Consider the following 25,093-nt stretch of genomic DNA (forward strand, 5'->3'; position numbering starts at 1 on the left):
TTTCTTCTCCTCCTCCATGCTTCCTGAAGCATTCTTGGGTTAACAAATGGGTGAAACTGACCACTTGTATCTGGGTTGGGGCTGTTTGTGTGTCTGTTAGTGGAGCATCAGAGAGAGGCTATGCTTCAGCCCCGGCACAGAGAGCAGCAAGGGGACAAAGCAGGGGAGGGGCCCATCTTTTTATGGATCAAGTGTAGGAGACATGTAAGGGGGCTAGGTGGGTGATGTTTTGTTTTGTTTTTGGGTTTTTTTGGCTACTGCTCTAACACCTAGGTAGTGCTTTATTTTCCCCCTCCCTCTGCTTCATTCCTAATCTTCCCCCCTCCACATGAAGACTTTTTTACTTGAATAAAGTTTTATTTGGACTTTTTACAGGTGATGTTAACTTCAACAAATTTGTGTAGTCTAAACTAAAGTCACCAAACTTATATTATTTGTGACCTGTCAGGCATGAGCCCACTATGAGCCCAATACTGACTGTATTATTCAGGAAAATGTCCTATTTTTGTTTTATTTGGATGGGCTTAAAAAATATGACTGGTCAAGCCTATTACATGTCGCAGACCATTACATGATATAGCTCTCTATCCATGCCAATCATTCTGAGGATTTAAACTCCAATACAGTAAATTAGTTGCAGTCATTTTTGCTATTATCAAATTTAACCAAGCATCCAAAAAGGCAAAATCCTGAGAGTCCACTGAATTCTGAATTAAGCAATTTCATAAAAATCTGCCATGCAGTGGCTACCACTAGATGGAGCTAAGATTACTATCAATTCTTGTAAAAAGAAGCTTCCTATTGCAGAGAAAACAATGGTGCACTGCTATTTCACTAATGCTGTTAAGATGCAACACCATGAACATATTTTTTTAGGAATGTTACGAAGGGCATGATTTGAAAATTAAAGGATGATGTAGAAGATCATTTTAAAGAGCCTTTTGTACAAAAAAAAAAATAGTCTATCTTAACTGAAGTAAGGATAATTTCTAAGTTCAGGCTTTATATCTAATTGTGATCACTTAACATCTACTAACAAGCTAAAATAAAAGTATTTATTCATGCTAAATCACAAAACACCTACTGCAGTGTATGATGATTTACATAAGTGAAATGAATATTAAATGAATTGACACACTGGCTCTCCTACATTGCATATTAAATTAAGTCATGATGGAGACCTAGACAAAAGGGATTATTCTGATATGCTGCACTTTAACTATAATATATTTTGGTACTTGTTACACTTAGAATGTAATATTCTAAACGTATATATCTCATACATAGTTTTTATGTTAAAAGAACATAAGTTTGCTAAGTTAATCACTCAAAAGATAGGAAATGCCAGAAAATTAAGGTTGCCTGTGCAACTTTGTCAGCCATCTAGTGCATATAAATTATCATCCCATCTTTAGATGATGACATAGCTATTTGTAAAACAGGACCCATACCTTCTTCAGTACATGGGAGGGACCTGTTTTGGGGCTGAATCAGGACTGTGTAATAAAGGAGGCTGTTGTCTACATTTCTGAATTTTTGATAAATTGACTTTGCAGCCTTATTCCTCTTTTAAGGTAGGGTGTGTGTGTGTGTTTGTCTGATATTATATACCATTTGAATGTAACTTTCTAAATAGAACAAGTACAAAAAGAATATTGCAATTAAAGTGGAAAAATACTTTTTATTTAAGCAAACTGAAAAAACAGAAATTCCATCAGGTGCCATCATATTGACACCATCTGGGTCTTAAGTAGGCTTGGAACATTTAGATCCATCACACAGACATCTGTCAGTTGAGCTAATGGAGAAACTGATAGGGTTTGACAACCTGATATTACTATGGGGGCCAGCAGTACAGGGAGATGGAACACTTTGACAATTGATTTCACAGATACTGCCTGACAGCAGACAAATGGTAAGACTCAGGGGTCTTGAGTTCCACTCCAGGCTCTGGAGGGGAGTGTCCTCTAAGGAACACAAACTTTTCTGTTCTCCCCACCTCTCCAATGCTTGACTCTTCTGCCCATCCCCTTCAAACTGTCCTCCTTGGTCTTCTCTCTTCCCCACCCCAGCTCCTTCTCGGAGTCCCATTTTTCTATTTCTCATCACAGTCTCCTTGCCCAGTCAGTCTCAGTTTCTTTGTCCTCCCTCTTCCATTATTCTATCTCTCAGTTCTAGTCTCCCTCCCCAGGCTTCTCATCCAATCTGTCTCCCCTTGCCTGATTTTTATCTGGTCTCCTTCCTCCCTTGGTTCTTGTTCCAGCTTCTTTGCTGAGCCATTCCTAGTTCTCAGCTGACACCCAAACTCCTTATCAAACCCTCTGTCTGCCATCCTCTGACTTGCTTACCCCCCATTGGTTTCTAGGCTGTCCCTTTGGTCAACCAGTCTCAGCCTCCCTGCCCAACCAATACCCACAAGTCCCAGTTCCCATACCCAAGCAGTTCCAGCCTTCTCTCTGTCTGTTTCCACTCCCACCTGGCTCGGCCCCAGTCTTCTTGACAAGCCAGATCCAGTCTCTCTTCCCTCCCTCAGTCTCTCTCACCAGACTGCTTGTCCCAAACTGCTCCTTTACTTTCTTCCTGCCCCACAGTCTGTCTTTTGTCCTTCTCTATTTAAATTGGATGGCTTCCTCCTTCATGCTGCTGGAGCGCCCGCAGAGGGTTCATCAAAAGGACAAGCAACAGGTTCCCTGTTTTCAGTTCTTGTGGCTGGTCCTACCCCAACCCAGAGCACCTGGATGCAGTCCATTACTGGAAAAGTCCTTCTGAGCTCCTGTAGCCCTGGGCTGCAGCATCCTCAGTTGCTCTCTGGGGATGGTGCCTGCACAGCCAAGTCACAGATGGAAGCTGTGCGGGGATGAAGCAGGCTCACTTGCCCTGTGATGGGGATGTTATATGCACAATTTGGTCAGCATTCAGACCTGTGAGCTGCAGAAGCATGCTAATTGAGGACAGCATTTTCTGAGATGTTAAACACTAGAAAGTCTCTACTGAAGATGTGCACACTTTTTAAGGCTTATAACTTGGCCAAACGTGGGTGGATTTTCATAGGGATGACAAAAGGCATGTCCCTGTCACAAAGTCTATGCCCCTGCCAAATTTCAAGTCCCTGCTCCAGAGCATGAGTGTAGCACATTCTTGGTTTGTATTTTTTTTAAAGTCTCAAGAATGTAACAAGAGCAAAACTGTGTTTTTTCCCTACCCTGACTCTTGGAAATAATTGTTCCATTTTGGTGGAAGATAAAAAATCAACCTGAAGCAGACACCCAGCATGGAAATTTTGGCAAAATTATAAACAATTGAAAATGGTGTCTTATCATGGAAAGTGTTAGCACCAGCCAGGGTTAACGTTACCTACCAGATACACCTATAATTATGAGCTTTCAATAACAAGACCATAGTTCAGTTTGAGGCAGAATTTTCTGTTTTACAGAGGCTATATCTCCGTGTGTCTCAATTTTTTCAGAACCTTTTTTGATAAACATGCCATAGGGAATTTGAACCAAACTTCAGACACTGATTCACTTGTGTGTGGAAGGGGTCTCCAAATGTGAATTTTTGGGGCTGGTTTTTCTAAAAAATTTGGGCAAACTTGAACATTGGGAGTGGGGATTGTCACTTGCTGTTTATCCCTCCCCCTCTGATAGTGCACATTGGCTTATGCCTGAGCAGCAACATTGTGACATCAGAGATAATCAGCCACTCATCCCCTCCCTCCAGTTCATTTGCATTCTTGTGGGGAGAAGGGGTTCACTATCTTCACGGTTGTCATGGCAATGGCTGTCTCTGATAACTGATTTCCCTCAGACCACAGTGATATGATTACAAAGAGTCCCAGGAGGAGCTGCAATGACAGCAGACTGGGTTTGGATAAGCTCCTGCTTTGCTCTTGTGAGTTTGTACTGGCTCAATTACAGTTTTTCTTTTCTGGAAAAGGTTCCCTGAAAATAAGAAAAATTGCAGCTCCTTGTCCTCTACATTGTTTATCAGTTTCTTACAAAGGTGGGAGCTGTGGATTGTGAAGTACTTAACTTTTAAAAAAGATGGGAAATTTATAGCTCTGAATCCCAACTCAGTTTTCTATTACACAGCTAGAAAACCATCATTTAGAAACTAATGAAACTGAAGCTGCATTAAAAGTCCTGTTAGAAAGTAATTAAATTAAACTATTCAATCTGAGTCAATATGGCACTAAGAGGAGCAATAAGGTATATGCTGAGGACATCTGTGTAAGTGCTTTATTTAAACAGCACATATATAAGATTTTCTTTCTATTAAAAGTCAGACAGAATACTTCATTTAACATTAGTTAACATTCCTCCCATGAATAACCTAAACCATAAAAAATTAAGAAATGCAAAGTTAAGTATTAAAAGATTACAAAGTCACACATGCTCAAGTGAGGAAGTGCCAGAGTGAACATGACCTGTGCAACCTTAAATCAGCCCCCTTGTGCATAAGAATTACGATACGGTCTTTAATTACATATTCCCATTGTTTTTAAGCAAGATGCCTGCCTCATTCAGTGCACAGGACCAATCTGTTAGCAAATGAGGCAGGGGACTGCAGGAAGGGAAAGGATGATCTCATAGTCAGGGCAGTTGAAAACTGCCTTGGAGACTTGGATTCTATCCCTGTATCTCCCAAAGAGTTCCTGTGAAATGCTGGGTAATTCATTTATACTAATTTTTTCACAGATAGTCAATTCTGCATACAGTGAAAGGCTAAATTAAGGCTGCATTGTCAAAGCTCATTCTGGCATTTCTTCACATAAGAATTCCTGATTTTGCAACCTTCTAATCCTTTTCTAATCCTTAACTTCGTTTTTCCTATTTTTATGGTTTTAGTTTGATGAGAAAAACCTTTAATGTTAAATGAAGATGAATTTTTTTTAACAAATATAATTCAAATCTAATTTTATTACATTTAGACCAGATTCTCAGGTGGCATAAATCATCATATCTCCACCTACTCTACTTAGCCAGTTGGTGTTAATCAGTTTAACTGGCCCATAATTCTTTTTCCAAATGGTTTTTCCAAATGCTTAGTTGCATATTGGTTTATACTCAGGAGATAGTGGACAAGTCATTTTGTTTAATTAAGACATTTTTCATGACCTTAAGAAAGCCTGTGTTTTTTTTAAAGTTATAGATGACGCTGGCAATCTATCTGTCTATGCACCTTTGCACAACCATTTATTGTATCATTTTGCCTGTCTTCGTATAGCTTATAAATCATTATATAGGACTAAAATAATAAGAAAATGTTATTGTGGATAATGTGAAAATTGAACACAATACCATAACATTTTAAACTGTGCTTTCATTTCATTCTTATCATAGTCTGACACAATAAGCACTGTCCATTAGAGCCAATAATTTATATAAATGTATTCAGTTATTCCAAAAAATACTACAGTAGAATAGAATATGAAATATCATAGAATCATAGGATTGGAAAAGACCTTGAGAGGCCATCCAGCTCAGTCCCTTGCATGTACAGACTTACGGTTCTAGCTGTTATGACAGGATGGCCTGGTTCGTGTTTGGTATGTTTGTTTCACCATGATATTTAGTTCTTGTTTCGCGTGGAATTAACCTGACTAAATATGATATGAACAAAATGTAAAACACTGTACAGTTTCCTTTCATTTTCTTCCTTTGGTTTTAATTACTACAGTATGCTCTCTTTTTGTCCTTCCCAAAACACTAGAGAAAGGAAACTAGGTAAATGCATACATTATAAAAGTTACTGTTTTTGTTAGGCTACAAATATTAGAACAGGTCAAACTGATACCACATTTGAGGTTGGGAAGAAATTTTCCCCCAAGTCAGATTAGCAGGGGACCTTGAGGGGATTTTGCCTTGATATGTGGCATGGATCTCCTGCTAGGATCAGGTGGTCATAGCTCACGTAATCATTGCATGGGCTTTAGGCATTGATGGCACCTCAGTCTCTCCTGTTCTCTGTCTAGGCCACACAGAAGTTTAGTCTGCTGAGGACTGAAATGCTTGAATCTAACCCAGGTTTTTGGGTGCTATATAGGGGTAACTGGGTGAAGTTAGACTAGACCATCTAATGATCCCTTGTGGCTTTACACTCTAAACTCTATGAAGAGCCAAATTAGCCAAGCCCAGCTGGAGGCATGGGTATAGTAGACTTGCAAATAGGAACTGGAGATACAGGAAGAAGCTTAAAAAATACAAATAAAAAAATTATACCCATGAGGAGAAGAGGGCTATCTGGGAAAGCTGTGGTTTACAGCTAGCTAGTGAGATTTTTGTTGTGGGCTAATGCTCTTATCTTGGTTATGCTGTAATTTTATAGTAAACTTTGTCCGGGTTTGATTTTGTTTTTTTTTTGTTTTTTTAAATCCCTTTCTCCATCTGAAGGAAAATGAAAAACTGAATTTCTTTTTACCCTATTTAGACTGGAACATTTTTTTTTTTTAGAGAGCCAACCCAGCCACTTGGTTTCTATGGCAGCTGAATGTCAAAAAGACAACTCAGAATGCGAATGATTTTTGGAATGCCATCTCTAAATTCATACCAGGCTTGGACGAAAGCCAAGGATTTGATTTAAGGTAGGATTCAAGATTAAGGCCTAATTGGGGTTACGTTTTTTTATTCAGATGTACTAGGCATCATGGACTGCTTGTCTTAGGTTTCAGAACTAAAATAGCAGAAGTCCCATTAAATCAGACTCAGTGTTGTCCAAACAGCCAGCTGACATAGTGGAAGCATTATGGATCCAGCAGTTTCTACAAGAACTTGGCCATATTTGAAAAGGAATGAGAAAATAGGATCTCATTTTGGAACAGATCCAAAGCCCACCAAATTCAGAGGAAAGACACCCATTGGCTTCAGTAGGCTTTGAATCAATTAGTAACATTTAACTTTTTTTGTTCTTTTCTATATAAAAAAGAAATCTGAAAAAATTCACAGAAGTACTACTGTCCTAGCCCTGGTGGAAAATTTTTCAATGGAACTGTTTTCGGTTGGAAAATTTTGTGAAAATTGAATGTTTCTTAAGAAAGTCTGTATTTTTATGTTTGATGGAAAAGTGGTGAAGTGAATTGTTTTGACTTTCTCATTTTGATTAGGTAAAAATATTTTCATTTTGACTCTTAGAAAATAATAGTCTTTCCACAGCCAGTTTGTCTCATGAGTTTCTGCATGTTTGCTACACTGAGGATGCCAAGTAATACTAGCAATTACTAATATGACTAGTAATTCCCCTTTTTCCCCAGTAATCAGCATTGACAATTTTCAAAGCAAAGAGTCAGACCATAAATCAGTTATTTTAACAACCCTCCTTTCAGCAGTTAATTCAGGGAGCTATCCAAAAATAGTAGAAATTATCACATTCTGTCATATTAACTTTGTATCATGGTCTAGAAGAAAAATATGTAGAAACACTACTTTGTATAAATGGAGAACCTGCCTGAGTTCGAAATGAAATGATGAAAGTCCTGAAGTACCAATGGGGGGAAGAATTGTCTGTTAATTACTTTGCTAGTGAAGAACCTTTGGATCATTTGTTTAAAATACTGCTACTTTTTAAAGCACATATGACATGCGTGGTGAGGGGGGTGGGGTTGGAGGGGTTTAGCTTCTGAATTCTATGTACACAAGCAGCAAAAGTTAGGCTAAAGAAGCAAACATATTTTTCGTGGCTCTTGGAAGGTATGCATACTATTTCATTGTGTTCTTATTAGCAGATTCTACCACAGTAGTCTCAACTAAAATCTTTGTGCTTGGTGTTCTCAGTATTTAAAGTTCCTGCAGTAAATGTGGTATTCCCAATCCTAAGAGCAATATTCCATATGCTGTGCTAAAGATTAAATGCCACTGCATGATGAATGTCAAGATTTTAGGGGGGGCCCATGGAAGCTTCATGGAAATATGCATTTATAGTAAAATCCTAAATTTCCTGGAAATAGAAGCTGGTAATTCACCTCTACAGCTGTTTATTGTGCTTTATCTCTAACATTCCTCTCTGTTGGCACCGTTCGCACAAGGATTTCAATATGGGAGTCGGCTGGCATTTTTAAAAGACCCTATAGGAGATTGCACTGACACTTACTGAGAATTCAGTGCCCACATTTCTTCAGCACTTCTGAAAATTTCAGCCATAACCTATATCATTAATGGGCGCTACCTCCATTTAAACAGTTGGGCCCAGATCCTCAGCTGGTTTAAATTGATGTGAACAGTTGAAGTCAATAAAACTAAAATGATTATACCAGCTGCTGCTCTGGCCCTCAGAACTAGACAGAAACTATTAAAGCAAAATGGGTACCTCTCTCTTTATCCTTTGCATTAGGACTGCAGCAGCAGCGACACAGAGCCAGCAAACAGAGCAAAAACAGGGGAGTTTGAGTGGGCCTTAGGGACAGTGGAAGAATTATGTGGAGTTACGTGTCTTTGTTTTTGTTGTGTTTTGGGTTTTTTTCCCCTTCAGTTTGCAGAAGCTGATACTGGGTGGTGTACTAAGATCAGTTGACCCTAATTAGGGGGTGCACTTTCCTGATTAGGGGCCTATAAAGGCAGCCACTCAATCAGGCAGCAGCACAGGATCCAGCAAACAAAGCTGAAAACAGGGGAGTTTGAGTGGAAGTGTGTGGTGTTCTGGTATTGTTGGGGTGCTTGTTGAGGGTTGTTTTAGTGGGTTTTTTGTTTTTGTGTGTCTCGGTGACAGGAACTGGGGGAAAGGCTATGACGGAGACAGAAGCGGTAGTGGTAGTCATTCAAGCAGTGGAAGAGACAATGAAGATGACTGGATGTGGAAGCTGCGGGATGTACATGATCTTGGAGGGGGTACCTCAAAAGAGGTTCATCTGTATGAAGTGCCACCTCATAAAGCTGATGGAAGAGAAGATTCGAGGGTTGGAGATGCAGGTGGAAACTCTGGTTGAGTTTAGAAGGGGGTTCGAGCAGATGTTGGAGCAAAAGAATGAGAAAGCTGAAGGGAAAAACCCAGACATGCAGATGGAAGCAGGACTAACAAACTCTGAGGGGAGAATGCTGGGTAAGGAAGGCGGCCAGTGGAAGCATGTGACTGAGAGAACCCGGCAGATGAAAAGACTAGAGAAGGAGAAATAGAGCTCAGAAACAGGTTTGCAGAGATGGAAAATGAAGAAGGGGCACAGCAGGTGGTTTCTGAATGTGGGAGGGCAAGGAAGAAGAGAAGAGCAGCTAGTCCTATACAAAGAGTGGATGAGCCAATAGAGATAGCACCAAATAAGAGCCCCAGGAGGATACAGGAATGATTGCAGAGGATTGCAAAGGAGAATAGTAGCCGAGATGACTTGCAGCCAGAAAGAATAGGGGATAGGCTGAAGAATCACATCGTTACCAGGAAAAGACAGGTCTATGTGATTGGGGACTCCCTGCTAAGAAGAACAGACGGGCCTGTAACCAGAGTTGAACCAGGGAACAAAAGGCTGTGTTGTCTGCCAGGTGCTAAGATACTGGATGTGGACCTGAGGCTGAAGAGGATCCTAATGGGAGTGGGAAAGAATCCACTGATTGTCCTTCATGTGGGTACAAATGATATAGCTAGATTCTTGCTGGAATGCATCAAAGGAGACTATGCCAGGCTGGGGAAGATTCTTAAGGAAATTGAGGCTCGGGTGATCTTCAGTGGAATTCTGCCTGTCCCTAGAGGAGGACAGCAAAGTCATGACAAGAATCTGATGACCAACAGATGGCTCAGGCGGTGGTGCTATAAGGAAGGCTTTGGATGTGTGGTCACTGGGAGGCATTCATGGACAGAGGACTTTTTCTGGGGATAGATTGCACCTGGATAGGAAGGGAATAGCACTTCTAGGATGGAGGCTGGCACAACTGATTAAGAAAGCTTTAAACTGGGGAGATGGTTGGGAGATACCCAGGTTATCTCCATGCCTGATTTTAGCATTGAGAGGGAGGAAAATAAAGTAAGAAAGGACACAACAGTGGGGAGCAGAATGGACATTAAGAGGAAGGTTAGTGTAGATATCAGTCTAATAGGCAATACTGGCAGTAGAATGACTGGGCCAAATCAGGTAAGGAACATGAGTGAAGCCAAACAGCAAAAATTAAGATGTTTATATGCCAATGTGAGGAGCCATGATAACAAAATGGAGGAACTAGAGCTACTGATAGAGGAAGTGAAACCAAATATTATAGAGATAACAGAAGCATGGTGGAATAGTAGTCATGACTAGTGTACAATTATTGATGGGTATGTGTTGTTTAGGAAAGACAGATATAAAGGCAAAGGTGGTGGAGTACCATTGCATATCAATGATGAGGTAGACTAAAGAAATTAGAACTGATGGAATTAATAAGACTGAGTATGTCTGGGTAAAATCATATTGGGTAAGAAAACTACTAGAGTTTCCCCTGGAATAGTGCTTGGGGTGTGCTACAGACCACCGGGATCTGATCTGGACACGGATAGAGACCTCTTTAAGGCTTTTAATGAAGAAAGTATTACTGGGAAACTGTGTGGTTACAGGAGACTTTAACTTCCCAGATATAGACTGGAGGACAAGTGCTAGTAGTAATAATGGGGCCCAGATTTTCCTAGATGTGATAGCTGACGTATTCCTCCACCAAATAGTCACTGAACCAACAAGAGGGGATGCCATTTTCAGTTTGGTATTGGTGAGTAGTGAGGACTCCATAGAGGAACTGGTTATAGGAACAACCTTGGTTCAAGTGACCATGAGCTAATTCGGTTCAAACTAAATGGAAGGATAAACAAAAATAGATCTGTGACGAGGGTCTTTGACTTCAAAAGGGCTAACTTTTAAAAAGTAAGGAAATTAGTTAGGGAAGTGGACTGGACCAAAGAACTCATGGAACTATAGGTGGAGGAGGCTTGGAATTACTTCAAGTCAAAGATGCAGGAACTATCTGAAGCCAGCATCCCAAGGAAGGGGAAAGATTCATAGGCAAGAGTTGTAGACCAAGCTGGATGAGTAAGTTTCTCAGAAAGATGATTAAGAGAAAGCAGAAAGCCTACAAGGAGTGGAAGATGGGGGGGGGACCAGCAATGAAATCTACCTCTTGAAGGTCAGAACCTGTAGAGAGAGAAAGTGAGAAAGGCCAAAAGCCAAGTAGAGATGGACCTTGCAAAAGGAATTAAAACCAATAGTAAAAGATTCTATAGCCATATAAATAAGAAGAAAACAAAGAAGAACTGGGACCATTAAGCACTGGGGATGGGATGGAAGATGAGGATAATCAAAGCATGGCCGAATTAATAACTAATAACTAATACATTGCCTCCATTTTTAATGAGGCTAAGGATGAGCTTGGGGATAGTAGTAGGGTGGCTAATGGGAATGAGGATATGGAGATCGAAATTACCACATCTGAGGTGGAAGCCAAACTCGAACAGTTTAATGGGACTAAATCTGACGGCCTGCGTATTCTCCATCCAAGAATATTAAAGGAACTGGCACATGAAATTTCAAGACCATTAGCAAGGATTTTTAATGAATCTGTAAACTCAGGGGCTGTACCGTATGACTGGAGAATGGCTAACCATAGTTCCTATTTTTAAGAAAGGGAAAAAACGTGATATGGGTAACTACAGGCCTGTTAGTTTGACCTCAGTAGTATGCCAGGTCTTGGAAAAAGATTTGAGAGAAAGTAGTTAAGGACATTGAGGTTAATGTAATTGGAACAAAATACAGCATGGTTTTACAAAAGGTAGATTGTGCCAGACCAATCTGATCTCCTTCTTTGAGATGGTAACAAATTTTTTTGACAAGGGGAATGCAGTGAATCTAATTTACCTAGATTTCAGTAAGTCATTTGATACAGTTCCATATGGGGAATTATTAGTTAAATTGGAAAAAATGGGGATTAATATGAAAATTGAAAGGTGAATAAGGAACTGGTTAAGGGGAGACTACAATGGGTCATTCTGCAGGGTGAACTGTCAGGCTGAAGGGAGGTTACTAGCAGAATTCCTAAGGAATCAATCTTGGGAGCAGTCTTATTTAAACTTTTTATTACTGGCCTTGGCACAAAACGTGGGAGTGTGCTAATAAAATTTACAGATGACACAAAGTTGGGAGGTACTGCCAATACAGAGAAGGATTGGGATATTATACAGGAAGCTCTGGATAACCTTGTAAACTAGAGTAATAGAAGTAAGATCAAATTTAATAGTGGAAGGTGCAAGGTCATGCATTTAGGGACTAATAACAAGAATTTCTGCTATAAGCTGGGGACTCATTAGTAAGAATGACAGAGGAGGAGAAGGACTGGGCATATTGGTTGATCACAGGATGACTATGAGCCACCAATGTGATGTGGCAATGAAAAAAGCTAATGTGGTCCTTAGATGCATCCTTAGAGGTATTTCCTGTAGAGATAGGAAGGTGTTAGTACCATTATACAAGGTGCTGGTGAGACTGCATCTGGAATACTGTACGCAGTTCTGGTCCTCCATGTTTAAGAAAGATGAATTCAATCTGGAACAGGTGCAGAGAAAGGGTACTAGGATGATCTGAGGAATGGAAAACCTGTCTTATGAGAGCTTGGTTTGTTTACTCTAACAAAAAAAGGTTGAGGGGAGATATTGCTCTCTTTTAATACATAAGAGGGATAAATACTGAGGAGAGAGAGGAATTATTTAAGTTCAGTGCCAATGTGGATGCAAGAACTAATGGATATAAACTGGTGTCAGGAAGTTTAAACTTTAAATTAGATGCAGGTTTCTAACCATTAGAGGAGTGAAGTTTATAGCCTTCCAAGGGGAACAGTGAGGGCAAAAAAACCTAGCTAGTTTCAAAACTGAGCTTGATATATTTATGGAGGGGATGGGACAGCCTAGTTTGGCAATTGACTGATTCTTGACTACTGGTAGTAGATATGCCAATGGCCTGTGAAGGGATGTTAGATGGGCTGAGTTATTACAGAGAATTCTTTTTTGAGTTTCTGGCTGGTGAATCTTCCACACATACTCAGAGTTTAATTGATCACCAAATTTGGAGTCAGGAAGGAATTTCCCCCTAGAGCAGATTGGAAAAGGCTCTGGGGTTTTTTGCCTTCCTCTGCAGCATGGGGCACAGCTTGCTTGTGGGTGAACCTTGAAGTCTTTAAACCATGATTTGAGGACTTTAATAACTCAGTCATAGGTTAGAGGTTTATTACAGGAGTAGGTGGGTGAAGTTCTGTGTCCTGCATTGTGAAGGTCAGACTAGATGATCATATTGGTCCCTTTTGACCTTAGAATCTATGAGTCTGAGACTGAGCACAATGGAAGTTCTTGGACTTAAAATACAGACTTCACAGATCTGTTATCAGCACTGGCTCTCACCTGTACAAAGTGGAAATGGTAGTGCTCTGGCCCTGTCCCCCTGCATTAGCTAGAAGGGAGAAGATACTGTATTCTGTCTAGGAGAGGCTCCATTTTCCTCATTCTCCAGAATTTGGAGAGGCATTTTGCAGACTTGAGTCACCAGTAGTAATTTTCAAAAGTAGCCACTGACTTTGAGTACTTCCGTTTATTGGGCCCAATTTAAAAAAGATTTGATCTGATTTTCAGAAGAGCAGCCACACTTCACATTGACCATAGTTGGAATTGTGGTGTCTAGCATCTCTGAAAATCAGATATTTGGTGAATAAAGTTGAGCTTACAAAAATAAAGGCCACTTTGGAAAAGTCTAAGCCATAGTGCCTCCCAGAGCTCCCACTGGGCCTATATGATTCACTGATGCAGTGTAATCCTGCACCATTTTTTGGGGGGGGAAGGGGGCTACTATGTTCCACAAGCCACCCATAATTCCCCTTAATTTATAATTCTTTTGTTTCTTAAAATTATAAGCACTGGCGACTAAATCCTGCAGGATTTACTGTCCAGAAGAATACAATTGAACTCAATAAGTAGGATTTCAATGCACGGGTATCAAAACTACAGATATTCCATTTTAGAAATGCATAATTAACACATCATTGTTTTTTTAAGTAGGGCTGTGTGACATATTTACAATGAAATTTACTAGCCTAGAAACAAAACTTTTTCTGAAATTTCCTGCTAATTTTGTGAAATTGGTCCAATTAATTAAAAACATCCTAACAATGTTTTTGCTTGAAAATATGATGTTTTTTAGCAAAATCCTTAACATTTTCATTTTGCAGAAAATTTCAACATTTTGTGAAACAATGTAATGAAAGATAGGAGAGGCTAAATATTCCAGGAAAAGTTGAAAATTTGTGTTATGAAATACTGTGGAAAAAATGTTCAATATTTTCCCACATTGGTAATGTAATATAAATAGAGCCACTGAATTCAGTGACGTTGAACAGTGATATCTTGGGATGGACTCTTCCCTTGTGTTCCAAAGTAGCTCTGATATCCATATGTTTTTTTAAAGGGTTATGTACTTACTGTCCTCTAGAGGTATGGACCAGCAGGGTAATTAGCGTAGAAGTGGCTGGGCAGATACAGTTTAAAGCTAGCATAGCATATTTGAACTCCTCTTCACATACAACGTGATCTATATAAAAGAAGACATAACAAAAGGAAGGATCAGTGCTTTATAAATAGAAAGACTTTCTTTCCTTTGGGCTGGACTTTCATTTTACAATATGACCCAAACAAGGGGCAGAATGGAGTTGCTGTGCCTCAAGAACATGGGCTGCTGCAACTATGCTGGCTGGCAATTTGGGTGAAATATCATTCCAAAACAGGGCGATAACATCTGGGATAGAGTTAGAATTGTTCTACCAAACTTGTAGTGAATTGGACAAAGGTTTCCAAAGTTACAACAAACTAAAACCAGAGCTCAAAGTCTTATTCTGTTTATGACACCCTGGTGAAGAAAGAAAAGAAGCAAGGAGGAAATTACAAGTAATTTACTGGATTGACCTGTTCTCCAAGACTTCTAACGTCTGTGCATGTACTTAATGTTAAATATGTGAATTTTCCCATTTACTTTAGTTTAGATGACAGGTGCTTAAAGTTAAGATCGTGCTTGAGTGCTTTGCAGAACAGGAATTGCTGTGAAGAAAAAAGAATGAGAGCTCTCTTAGATGTACTGAAGGTTATTTTGATTTAATTAAGCTCTTTGTAGACTTAGAAGTTTGAAGAGTTTTTGAAAGGTAAATACACAGTCACGAATGGGATTTTCAAAGCTCTCTTGACTATAGCACACTCTGGATCTATATTTAGAGTCCGATTCTATTCCCATTGACTTGAATAGTAGCTGCATTGGGCTTCTGGTTAAGAAAAACAAGACTATTTAAGTTAGAAAATAAAAATGGCCTCTATCCAAAGAGGTAATTTTATGTTCTGTTGCTGGCCATTAAAATGCCATTTTTTTTTAAATCAAAGGAAAAAACTATAAAAATAGAATGTCCAATAATTTCATACTCTGTGCTTTGAAGTGTGCATGGGAGCCAAATGAGCATGGTGGCCTGAGGATGTATAAAAGGAAATGAGTAGATTAGTGGAATACAAATGTAAAGTAAATAATATTCAGTCTCATGGTAGTGCTATATGCTTTACCGTATACAGTTTTATGGGGTGGATAAATGGAGAAAGCTAACAGATTTTTTATAGCATTGTTTGAAAAAACAGACTTCAGTTATTATTTCACATCAATCATTCTTTTTCTAAAATTATGTAGAGAATATTCTCTCCAGTGGTTAAAGCAGGGGACCAGGAGTCATGAATCTCTAGACTATTTGCAGCTTTCCCACTAACTGTGACCTTGGATAAACCGCTTATGTTTTTTGTGCCTCTATTTATGCATCAGTAAAATAGGGGTAATAGCCACCTGCCTACTTCTCAAGAATGCTTTGAAGTTTCACAAATTCTTTATAAATTTGAGAACATCAGATGAAAGGTTATATAGAAGCATAATTACTATCTTTAACACCATTGTTCTAATTCATTGTTCATAATTTCTCATTTCTAAACTACATAATATAACATCATTAATCCATTTCTCAACTTGATAAAAAAAACTAAAATGTTACATAAGATATGCACTCGCATTGAGAAACATTAAACTTTGGACTCCCGAATCTAGGATCTAATCTAGTTCCACATAAAGCAGAGCCTGAATCTAAAATTACTCAGGATTTACACCAGTAGTATATGTGTTAATCTGATACGGACCTTTTTTACTATTTGCAGTTCACTTATGGCAATGATATATTAGCATTGCATGAAGATGCTTACACTAAGATACTCTTTCACCTGTTGTGGAGAAACATGGGAGTTGTGGGAAGATTTAAACTTTGTTTTAAAAATCTGCTCTGTAAATAATGTTGCCCTTCTTTCTAGACCAGCTGCCTTGTGCTCCTCCCTGTCCTTTCCCAGTTGAATCCGTGCTTCTTGCACTTCTCTCTTCAGCTCCTCTTTTTCTGTGTTAAACAATCAGTTTTATATTATCACAATAAGTCTGTTGAATTATGCAAATGATATTTTCTCTGTAGCTGTTTGGAAAATGAGGACATGGATTGTGTAATTTCATGCTTGTCTTTGTATTGCACATGGATAGCAAGAAAACTGGATTTAAAAATACATTCACCTTATTACAGGGACAAACTATTTTTCTCTGTTTCGAGGCTAGATTATGCCTGACCCATGATGTGACTGTGCTGGGGCAGAGGAGGGAAGAAGGAAGGACTCTAATCACTTTTGAGGCCTGTGCTGAGGGTTAGGCAGAATTGCAAGCTCTGTACTCTGGGGAGCACAGGGACTGCTGCCTCCAGAGATAGACAGGTCCCTGGCCCTTCCCACCCTCAGGCACTACCAGTGGATTTCCCTGGCCATGTGAGGTCGGGAGGAGTAGCCTGGATGAGGAGCTGAGTCCAAAGATGAACTTCCATCCTGCAGAAAATCATGATATTTCAACAATTAATTTCATCCTGAATTGGGATGACAAATAGACATATAACATACATTCATAGCATGAAATGTTCCACAAAAAATTTAAAATGGAGAAACATCTCGTTTTGAGTGAGTTCAACATTAAACCATATTTTTCTATAGTGACCCATTGCTTAATGGGAGTGGTAGTTTGGATGCTTGATGCCCCCATTCTCCTCTATGGGCCAGGCTCCCTAGCTAGACTACAACTGCCATGATGCACCTACAGGTATGTCCCTTACCACTTTGTCATAGTGGAGACTGCATTGTGTCATGGGAGATGTAGTGCAGCCAAGTAGCCTGGCCCACAGAGAATGGGGGCATGAAGCATCCAAACAACTCCCATGAGGCAATGTGTCACCACAGAAAAATGCAGTTTAATGTTGACTCACTCTAAACAAAATATTTTATGTTGGTCCAACAAACCAAAATATTTCAATTCAGTCAAACCAACCTAAAATGAAATTATCTCTTTTATTTTTTTCTGGCAGAAAATTTAAACATTTTGGCAAAATCAAAAATTTCCATTTTGCAAAAAAACCCTCATGTTTCAGAATTTTTCATTCCACATCAAACCAAAAATGAGACCATCTGAATTTTTTTGAGAATGAGAGACCCACCCACTCCAGTGGTTAGAGCACTCACGTGCGAAATGGGAGATTCAGGTTCAAGTACCTATTTTGCCTGATTCAGAGCAGGGACTTGATTCTTGGTCTCCAACATCCCAGGGGGAGTGCCAGGCTATACTGTCTCTAGCCCAATTAATATTTAATTATTTATACAAGGCAAAGCAGCTCCAAAAGGTGAGATTGAGATACATTTCCTAATCACTAGCTTATTGGCTATTTTGGACCATCTCTCTAGCTCACTCTGGTTTTGACCAGAAATTCCATCCTGGACTAGATAAAAATTTTTGTCAAATGACCATTTTCCAATTGAAAAGTTTTGACAAAACTTTCCTGACAAACTCTTTTAGCAACCCATTTCTATGAATTACACCTGCTCTAATGTTCATGAAAGATAATATGCACTCAGGCATATGGGAATAATGTCCTAGATCTACCATAACTATTCTAAGGAGACTCTTTTGTCAGTTTGTTAAGTGAAAGTGATGCACACAGGGCCTGCAGTCAAACATCCGTTCACAAAGCAAATGACTGCCTATTTGCTACAGAGCTTCTGCCGTTCATTTTTATCTTATGTTTGTTAAATTAATCATCACATGCACTCCATATCAATTTCACTGAGCTTGGACTATGTTCCTTCTCAGCAAGCCACTGTAACTTGAATGTAGGACTTGGCCATCCCAAAATAATGCAACATGGCATTTTGTATAGAAAATGATAAATGCTTCGTGAGGCTGTATCTCTGGTAACTGGAATGGTGATTACACCTTATTACTGAATAGGTAAAGGAGATCCTTGTACTGCTAACAAATGTATTCAGGTTAAACATAAAAGCAGAAATGCTCAATTTACTGCAATCCCTGAGCCTCAGTGACAGATGCTCTTCTGTCCTGGATAGTTTTCACTTTCTTTTCATATTTGATCTTACGTGCAGGATCAATTGGGTACATTAAAGATAGTGGCCTGACATAGCACAGTCTATGTGTGAGGGAGGGAGAAAAATGGATCCTCTAGAATATTATTACTATAGGAGGGGTAAGGATTCACTTGGGAAATTACAAAATAGTATTTCAGGAGAGGATATAAAAAGGATCAACTGAAATGAAATAGAAAACCTTTAAATTACTGCATCCAAATCAGTGCTTAATTTGTAACAAAAGCATTGCTGGGGCTCAAGCCATCTTTTTCACATTCTTAATTGATGCAGCAAGCCCAGAGGTGCCAGGAGTCATCCCTGGTACAAATTAAGCACTGATCCAAATGTTTTGCCTGCCCATGAATGCTAATAACTGTAACGTTACATATGCAGCTGTCAGATTTATTGTAAGTATGGGGCCCTGATCCTGCATTTGTATGGGCAGACCTTTACACAGTGCAGATTTCTTTCAGGTGTCTCAGCCAAAATATGGAGAAATATTTTCTACTTTTTACCATTAATAATCCAAAGCAATAATGGAGAGGGAATTTTCAGTATTTTTGGAGCTTGAAAGCAGTTGAAGCAATAACTAATCCTTTCTCTGGAGTGTTTTATATAATCCATTGTTTTCTTTCCTAAAGGTCAGAAACTGATTTATGTAAGTTAAGTATTCTGTTTATATGTAAAATATATTTAAAAAAACACCAAAAAACAAAAACAAACCAAAAAAAAACCCATGTTACTGAAGTTTTCTGGCACAGCAAAAATGCATAATATTTATTCAGTAAGCCTCCAGAAGAAATTTAAAGGAAGAAATATGGTGCAATATCAGGCCAGATCAAATGTGAAAGAAGGTTTTTGCACTGAGGTAATATCAGAGCAGTCCTGTATCAAGGTTGGAAAAGTGTGTAGGAAAAAAAGTTGAGTATAGTTAGACAGACAATTCTAGAGTACTTCCATAGAAAAACTATGGCCCTGCAGCCATACCTCCTCTTACTATATCGCAGAACTAAGCAGGATTGATCTGAGTTAGATAGAAGAGGCCGCTAAGGAACATGTAGGTACTACAGGCAGTGTTTTTGGTGACTCCATAGCTGCCACATTTTTGTCAGTACTGATTCAGGAGGGCCTCCGGGGCACTGGATTACTGAAGTAGTTGTCATAGGAATGAGACATAAAACCAAGGACCTGACAGTATGTTGTAAATAATGATCTATGGGTGTTCTTTATATGGTTGGTGATGTTAGGTTGGTGACCTGGCCACATTCAAAGTAATATAATAATTATGTTGTGTTTAAACTATTGAGCTTAAATTGACCTTGTAAAATGACACTGAATTCTGTATTTCTAAACTGTTGTGCAATGTGGCTATCTGGAATTAGAGCTGCTGTGTTTCACATGAGGTGGATCCCTGTGCATAGCTCATAAATTCTCCTGAGAAAAGGTACTGCATAAATTTAAAGTCATATAGCACTTTTTTTTGTATGGTAAATGTTAGAGATTGGTTTAAGTGGTTCAGAAAAGATTGGATCCTTCTGCCCAGTTCAGGGCCTACAAAATATAAAAGTTATTGCATCAGTTTAAGTTTAGAAATTGGCAGCACAACAGACATTTGGATTCTGAGATGATTGTTTAAATTATCAGTATGAGATTTGGCTTAGACAGGAGTTGTGGAGACTGTTCTGCAAGTTTACCCTTTCCGGTCATGAGTTTATAAGTTTCTACCCACACAGCACATAAGGAAAAGTAGAAGTATCATAGAGGAAATGCCATCAGAAACAACAAATCACACAACTAAGTGACAAGTAAAAGATAATAGATGATAATACCATTCTTTTCTTGTCATCATGAGTAAGTCTTATTACCTGTATTGTAGTCAGATAGTTATCGTTGCCAAGTATATAAAAGATGTAATGTTAGTGTTTATGATTTTCCGTTCCTTCAGTATAGAGCAAAAATCAGGAACTTTTTAACAGCTTTAACTAGTGCCCTTAAATTGTTTTTGCTGCATATATAATTGTGTAGGTGGCACAATTTGCTTTTCATCAGATTTCTAGAATGACGAAATAGAATAATTTTCTCCCATAGAGCTTTTGTGCATTTTGCATGAAACAGCAGTCTTTTCAAATCTCAAAATACTGATTTTTGCTTAGTGGAAATTGAACTTTCATATCACTATAGAGAGGGAAGGGAGAGCTTTATTTTTGCTTTTGAAAAATGAAACATTTACACACAAAAATAGTTTCATAAGCATAGATAAATATTTTTCCTGCACTATAAGGGAATTCCCAAACTGACAAAGGTGTTTACCTATACTGGTAGAGAAATAGTTTACAAATATTTTGAGGGGTATAATGCATGCATGCATACAGATCCTTTATAGAGGGGTGTGTGTGTGTGTGTGTATTTGTTTGTCTGATCAATATAGACACATTGTGCATACTTTTAAGGAAACTGTGGTAATTTCCATAAAACTATTAAGTGGGACAAAATTAACATGAAGTTAGGTAAGATGCATTCATCAGTGTGAAAGTGGTGAAGACTACAGGAGGTACGTACATGAATTGCAAAAATTAGCATTTTTCTCTCTCTCACTCAGAACAAGAGCAGTTAGTTTTCTCATGTTGTTCTTATTAGTGCTTCAGATTAGTAGTAGGACACTATAGGTAGCATATTAATATGCACCCAGATGCATTTTACATTTAATATTAGTGTCTAATATGTTATAAATAAGTCATTTACTGTCCTTCCCTGTCCTTTGTCTTCATGTCATTATATCCACTTGAACTGATATTATTTTATCAATGATCTAACTGAGAAACTTGCCAATGTCTACCACTACTTTAATCTTTCACCAAGTTAGGTATCAAGTTTGATCTTGTCAAACCTTTCCACTTCATCTTTAAATAAATATGTATTCATGTCTCATCCACAATGTTTCTGGCCAAGAAGTTTGAACAGGACTCTCTTCAGGGTCCATCAATGGCATTTCTCAGTTTGCCAAACAGTGTGTCTTTTAGAAATGTGAGGTTCAACATTTCCTCTAAGATATGATGTTCTGTCACTGCAGAACTCCATTTAGGCCACATTAGGCTTTGCTCACATTGAAAAATTCTGTCAAAATAGACATTTGCTGAATGGAAAATTCAAAATGAGAAAATTCAGTTAGAATCCTCATTTCAAAAGTAAACACATTCCTTCTTTTCAAAATTTTAAAACAATTTAATTAATTTCAAAATATTTACAAAGTAAATGTAATTACATATTTTTGCAATCTAAAAACTTTGAGGGGAAATTTTTTCCACAACCAACCCTATTCATAAGTACATCAGTAGAAGGTGCTATAAATGGTTCGAAGCCATTGCTACCAGCAAGCTTACAATGGATAATTCATTTATTAAAACGTCTATTAATCATTTATTGATTCATTATAAAATATTTATGAATGGAACCTTGATATAAAGTGACCAATATTTTTCTGTTATGTTCCTGAGACTGATGCTTTGTATCTACCTGTTTTTTCTGACACATGAAGAAGGTACAGACCAGTCCTTCCAACAGCTTCAGTCTGCTTCATTACAGTTTGTTAATATCGATTCCAGGGCTGCAACTCCATACATGGTAGCAAGGGGAAATATATCTGTGTGTCCTATCTGACTTTGGGTAGGGGCAAGCTGTACAATGTTTACAGACTAAGCAACCTTCCAGAGAATGCTGACTAACTTTTAACAGTCACTGAAATCTGATGCTTACCTGCAAACTTGATGTGGAATTTATTTTCAGGTTTTAATATTTGGACATATAAAGGACATTTTGGAGCAAAGTCTTTAACTGCCCACGCTCTTAAAATGGCTTGATGATCCTAGAATAAAATAGGAAATACAATGTAATGACAAGGGAATACAAGTAATCCTTTTGTTAAATCAAATGTAAAAAAAGCCCTCCTAGCTACTGAGCAATCTGACTCCATTTCAGATAAGTCATTTTAAGATGATATAACACCAGCTGGCTGATGTGTACATTTATGTATTTTATGGAGCTATACTGTGCGATGCGGATATGCACAGTGCCAGGTTGCCATTTAGTTTTGTATGGAAAACTAATCTAAGTAATCACTTGTATGGCCCCCATCATTGTGGTATCTGAGTGCCAGTAATAAACTCAAAGTGGAAAGAAGCAATTAATGGAGACTACAGCAGAGGAAAAATAAACAGATCCCTTATAAACATGGAAATTAAAGAAAAAAGTCTACATTTATCCTAAATGTTGACAGTCCTTCATAATAAGTAAAATCCCATGCTAATCTGTTTCCTTGTACAGAGATGAGCCTCTCCCTGTGGATTGGAGTTTGGAAGGGCATGGAAGAGGGCATCATGTCTCCATGTAAAGTTTCCTCCCTTCACTTAACCATATGGAAGCTATTCTATACTGTCTCTCTAGAGTGGGAAGGGAATGAGGAAGCAGCCTTGCTCCCCCATGTTCTCCTTCCTCTTTGTCTTGCCCTACAAGTGCATCTGCAGTCACTTACACAATTTCTTCCTTGCCAACCACAAGTTGTTGATTTGCTTGTTGTAGTTGGTTATTGTTCTTTATTTTATATCTGTATCCTTCAGTTATACTTACTCCACCATACTTAGTGCTTTAGCTCAAGGGAAAAGTGTATACAAATAAAATGTCCTTAGCTGCCATTGTAAGGAAAATGATGATGCTAATGATTAAAAAAATATTTTATGAGACCCTAAATTTTAAATACAGCCAGAGTCTAATAGCACTTGATGGTAATTTTGCATTTTTGATTTAACTAGAAAATATATGGATTATTCTTTCCACAGCCCACTGAAGTTGAATGTTGCTTCTTACAATCTGGGAAAATAAACCCAAAGGTAAAAATCCCCAATTATCAGGAGATAATAAAATCTATTTCTTATTGGACGATCTGTTTCCAATAATCTATGAGAAAATTTCAACTTTAACTCATTTTTAATCAAATATCTGTATTGAAACACTGTTTTCTGTTGGTTCTATATTACAGAAAGCTAAGAAATGTGGTGGGTTTTCTCATTTGTTTGTGTGGAACAACTATGTTGCTAAAACAGAGCTATGTTAAATGATGTTCATTCGCTAATAACTGATCATGGACATCATAATACTCCTGTTGGTTAAACAATACCATTTTATTGAGTCCCAGCATTTGAATAATAATAAATAAGATATGGAGGTCTGCTGTGGGATTTAACATTAACTAACTTAAGTCACTTTTTGAGAAGCTATAAAAATGTGCAAAGATAATGGTAGAGTTTAGTTACAGACCAAGAATACCAGTACATTTCCAAGACATCTAATATATTGTGCATAACCAGTTTTCATACCTTAAGAATGAATTGCTCTCAGCAAGAATTCTTTCATTATTGCACATCATAAAATAAGCATTCATACATTCAATTTCATGAAATATTGCTAATTTCAACATGTTTAGCCTGAGAGAAACATATAAATGTTCACTTATTTCAGAACAAAAAACAACCGAGAGCAGTGCACAGAAACCAATACTGTGGCTTGAAATGCCCTGCCTAGACATGAAATTGGTGTTATAAGAGTAATTCATTCTTTTCATTCAATTACATTGACAATGTGACCAGTAAGAAAAGCTTTCAGACTGGATCACAAGGGAAAAATCTCGTCCAGAAATAGTGTGTAATTCATATCTTCAAACCACACCACTGTAATGGCAATTGAGGCAATACCAAGTATTCTTTCTGTGAACTACTAGAATGACATAACAGACATTTTGCGGGAGGTAAGGCAGATTTGTTCAAATTTTGTATTTGTGTTGAGTTAATACTCATGAAGATGTAAGAAAAACTGAGCTTTGAAAAACTGCATGTGCAGCTACCTTATAAATGTCTGGTTTTAACTTGATCATGGAAGTTCCACCTTAGCACTATGTACTATATTGTAAGCATCCCTTTTAGGTTGCAAAGCTACCTAGCAGGCTCAGTTAATTCCTCTTCCTATAGTAGGTGACTTTGCATGCTGTGCATGATCTGTGGTCTTACTATTTTGTCTCATTAATGAAATGACATTCTAACCCACTGCCATGGTCACAGAAGGCCTTGAAAGCAGCAAAATGGATGTCTGGATGTGAGGAGATTGTTTCACACCCCAATATGTGGGAAAGGTTTGGAGGCAGAGATGGGCCAGGGCTGGAAAATCCACATAGCTGCAGATCCCCTAGCTAATCTTTTGTAGAGGGGAGGATAAGGCAGCCATCAGCCATTGCATTTTCAATAGGAGGATTCCTTTTTCCCAACCCCTTGCACAGCAGCTATACAGGCAGCTTGTTTACTTGAGTTTTGTGTAGGGACAAGGATTTGCCTCTAAAGGAATTTTAAATTGATAATGATATGTTAGATGCACAATATTTTCCTTGCCCATTTTTAATATACTTAAATAGATGAAGTATCTTAGATTTACTATAAAAAATATTCCAGTTCTGATGCATCAGTGTTAATCTCGTGATTTAGATAAAATTTCCCATGATCGTATACCGGCCAATGTTAGTTTTTGTTGTATACATCAATCATATATATATATTTTCTCTTTTCTTCTCAAGATTATTCCAAGTATTTTCTTTGCATTTATTTCCTTTGTTTTAATATTTCCTCCC

The 25,093-nt window shown here is 38.2% G+C and overlaps 1 protein-coding gene across 4 annotated transcripts in view; it reads right to left on the reverse strand.

Annotated features, from left to right (window-relative positions):
• Positions 1-25,093, reverse strand: part of KCNT2 (potassium sodium-activated channel subfamily T member 2) — a 245,565-nt gene that overhangs the window by 73,129 nt on the left and 147,343 nt on the right. For all 4 annotated transcript variants that reach the window (XM_067535158.1, XM_067535157.1, XM_067535156.1 and 1 more), the window contains 2 exons: positions 22,180-22,288; positions 14,395-14,503 (listed from right to left, as the gene is read on the reverse strand). In XM_067535158.1, coding sequence (XP_067391259.1) covers positions 14,395-14,503; positions 22,180-22,288 — 218 coding nt within the window. The remainder of the gene's footprint in view (positions 1-14,394; positions 14,504-22,179; positions 22,289-25,093) is intronic.

Source organism: Emydura macquarii, unplaced genomic scaffold (assembly GCF_026122565.2).
Source record: "Emydura macquarii macquarii isolate MOO-44397 ecotype Brisbane River unplaced genomic scaffold, CSIRO-AGI_Emac_v2 contig_3477, whole genome shotgun sequence".
NCBI classification, from domain to species: Eukaryota; Metazoa; Chordata; order Testudines; family Chelidae; genus Emydura; species Emydura macquarii.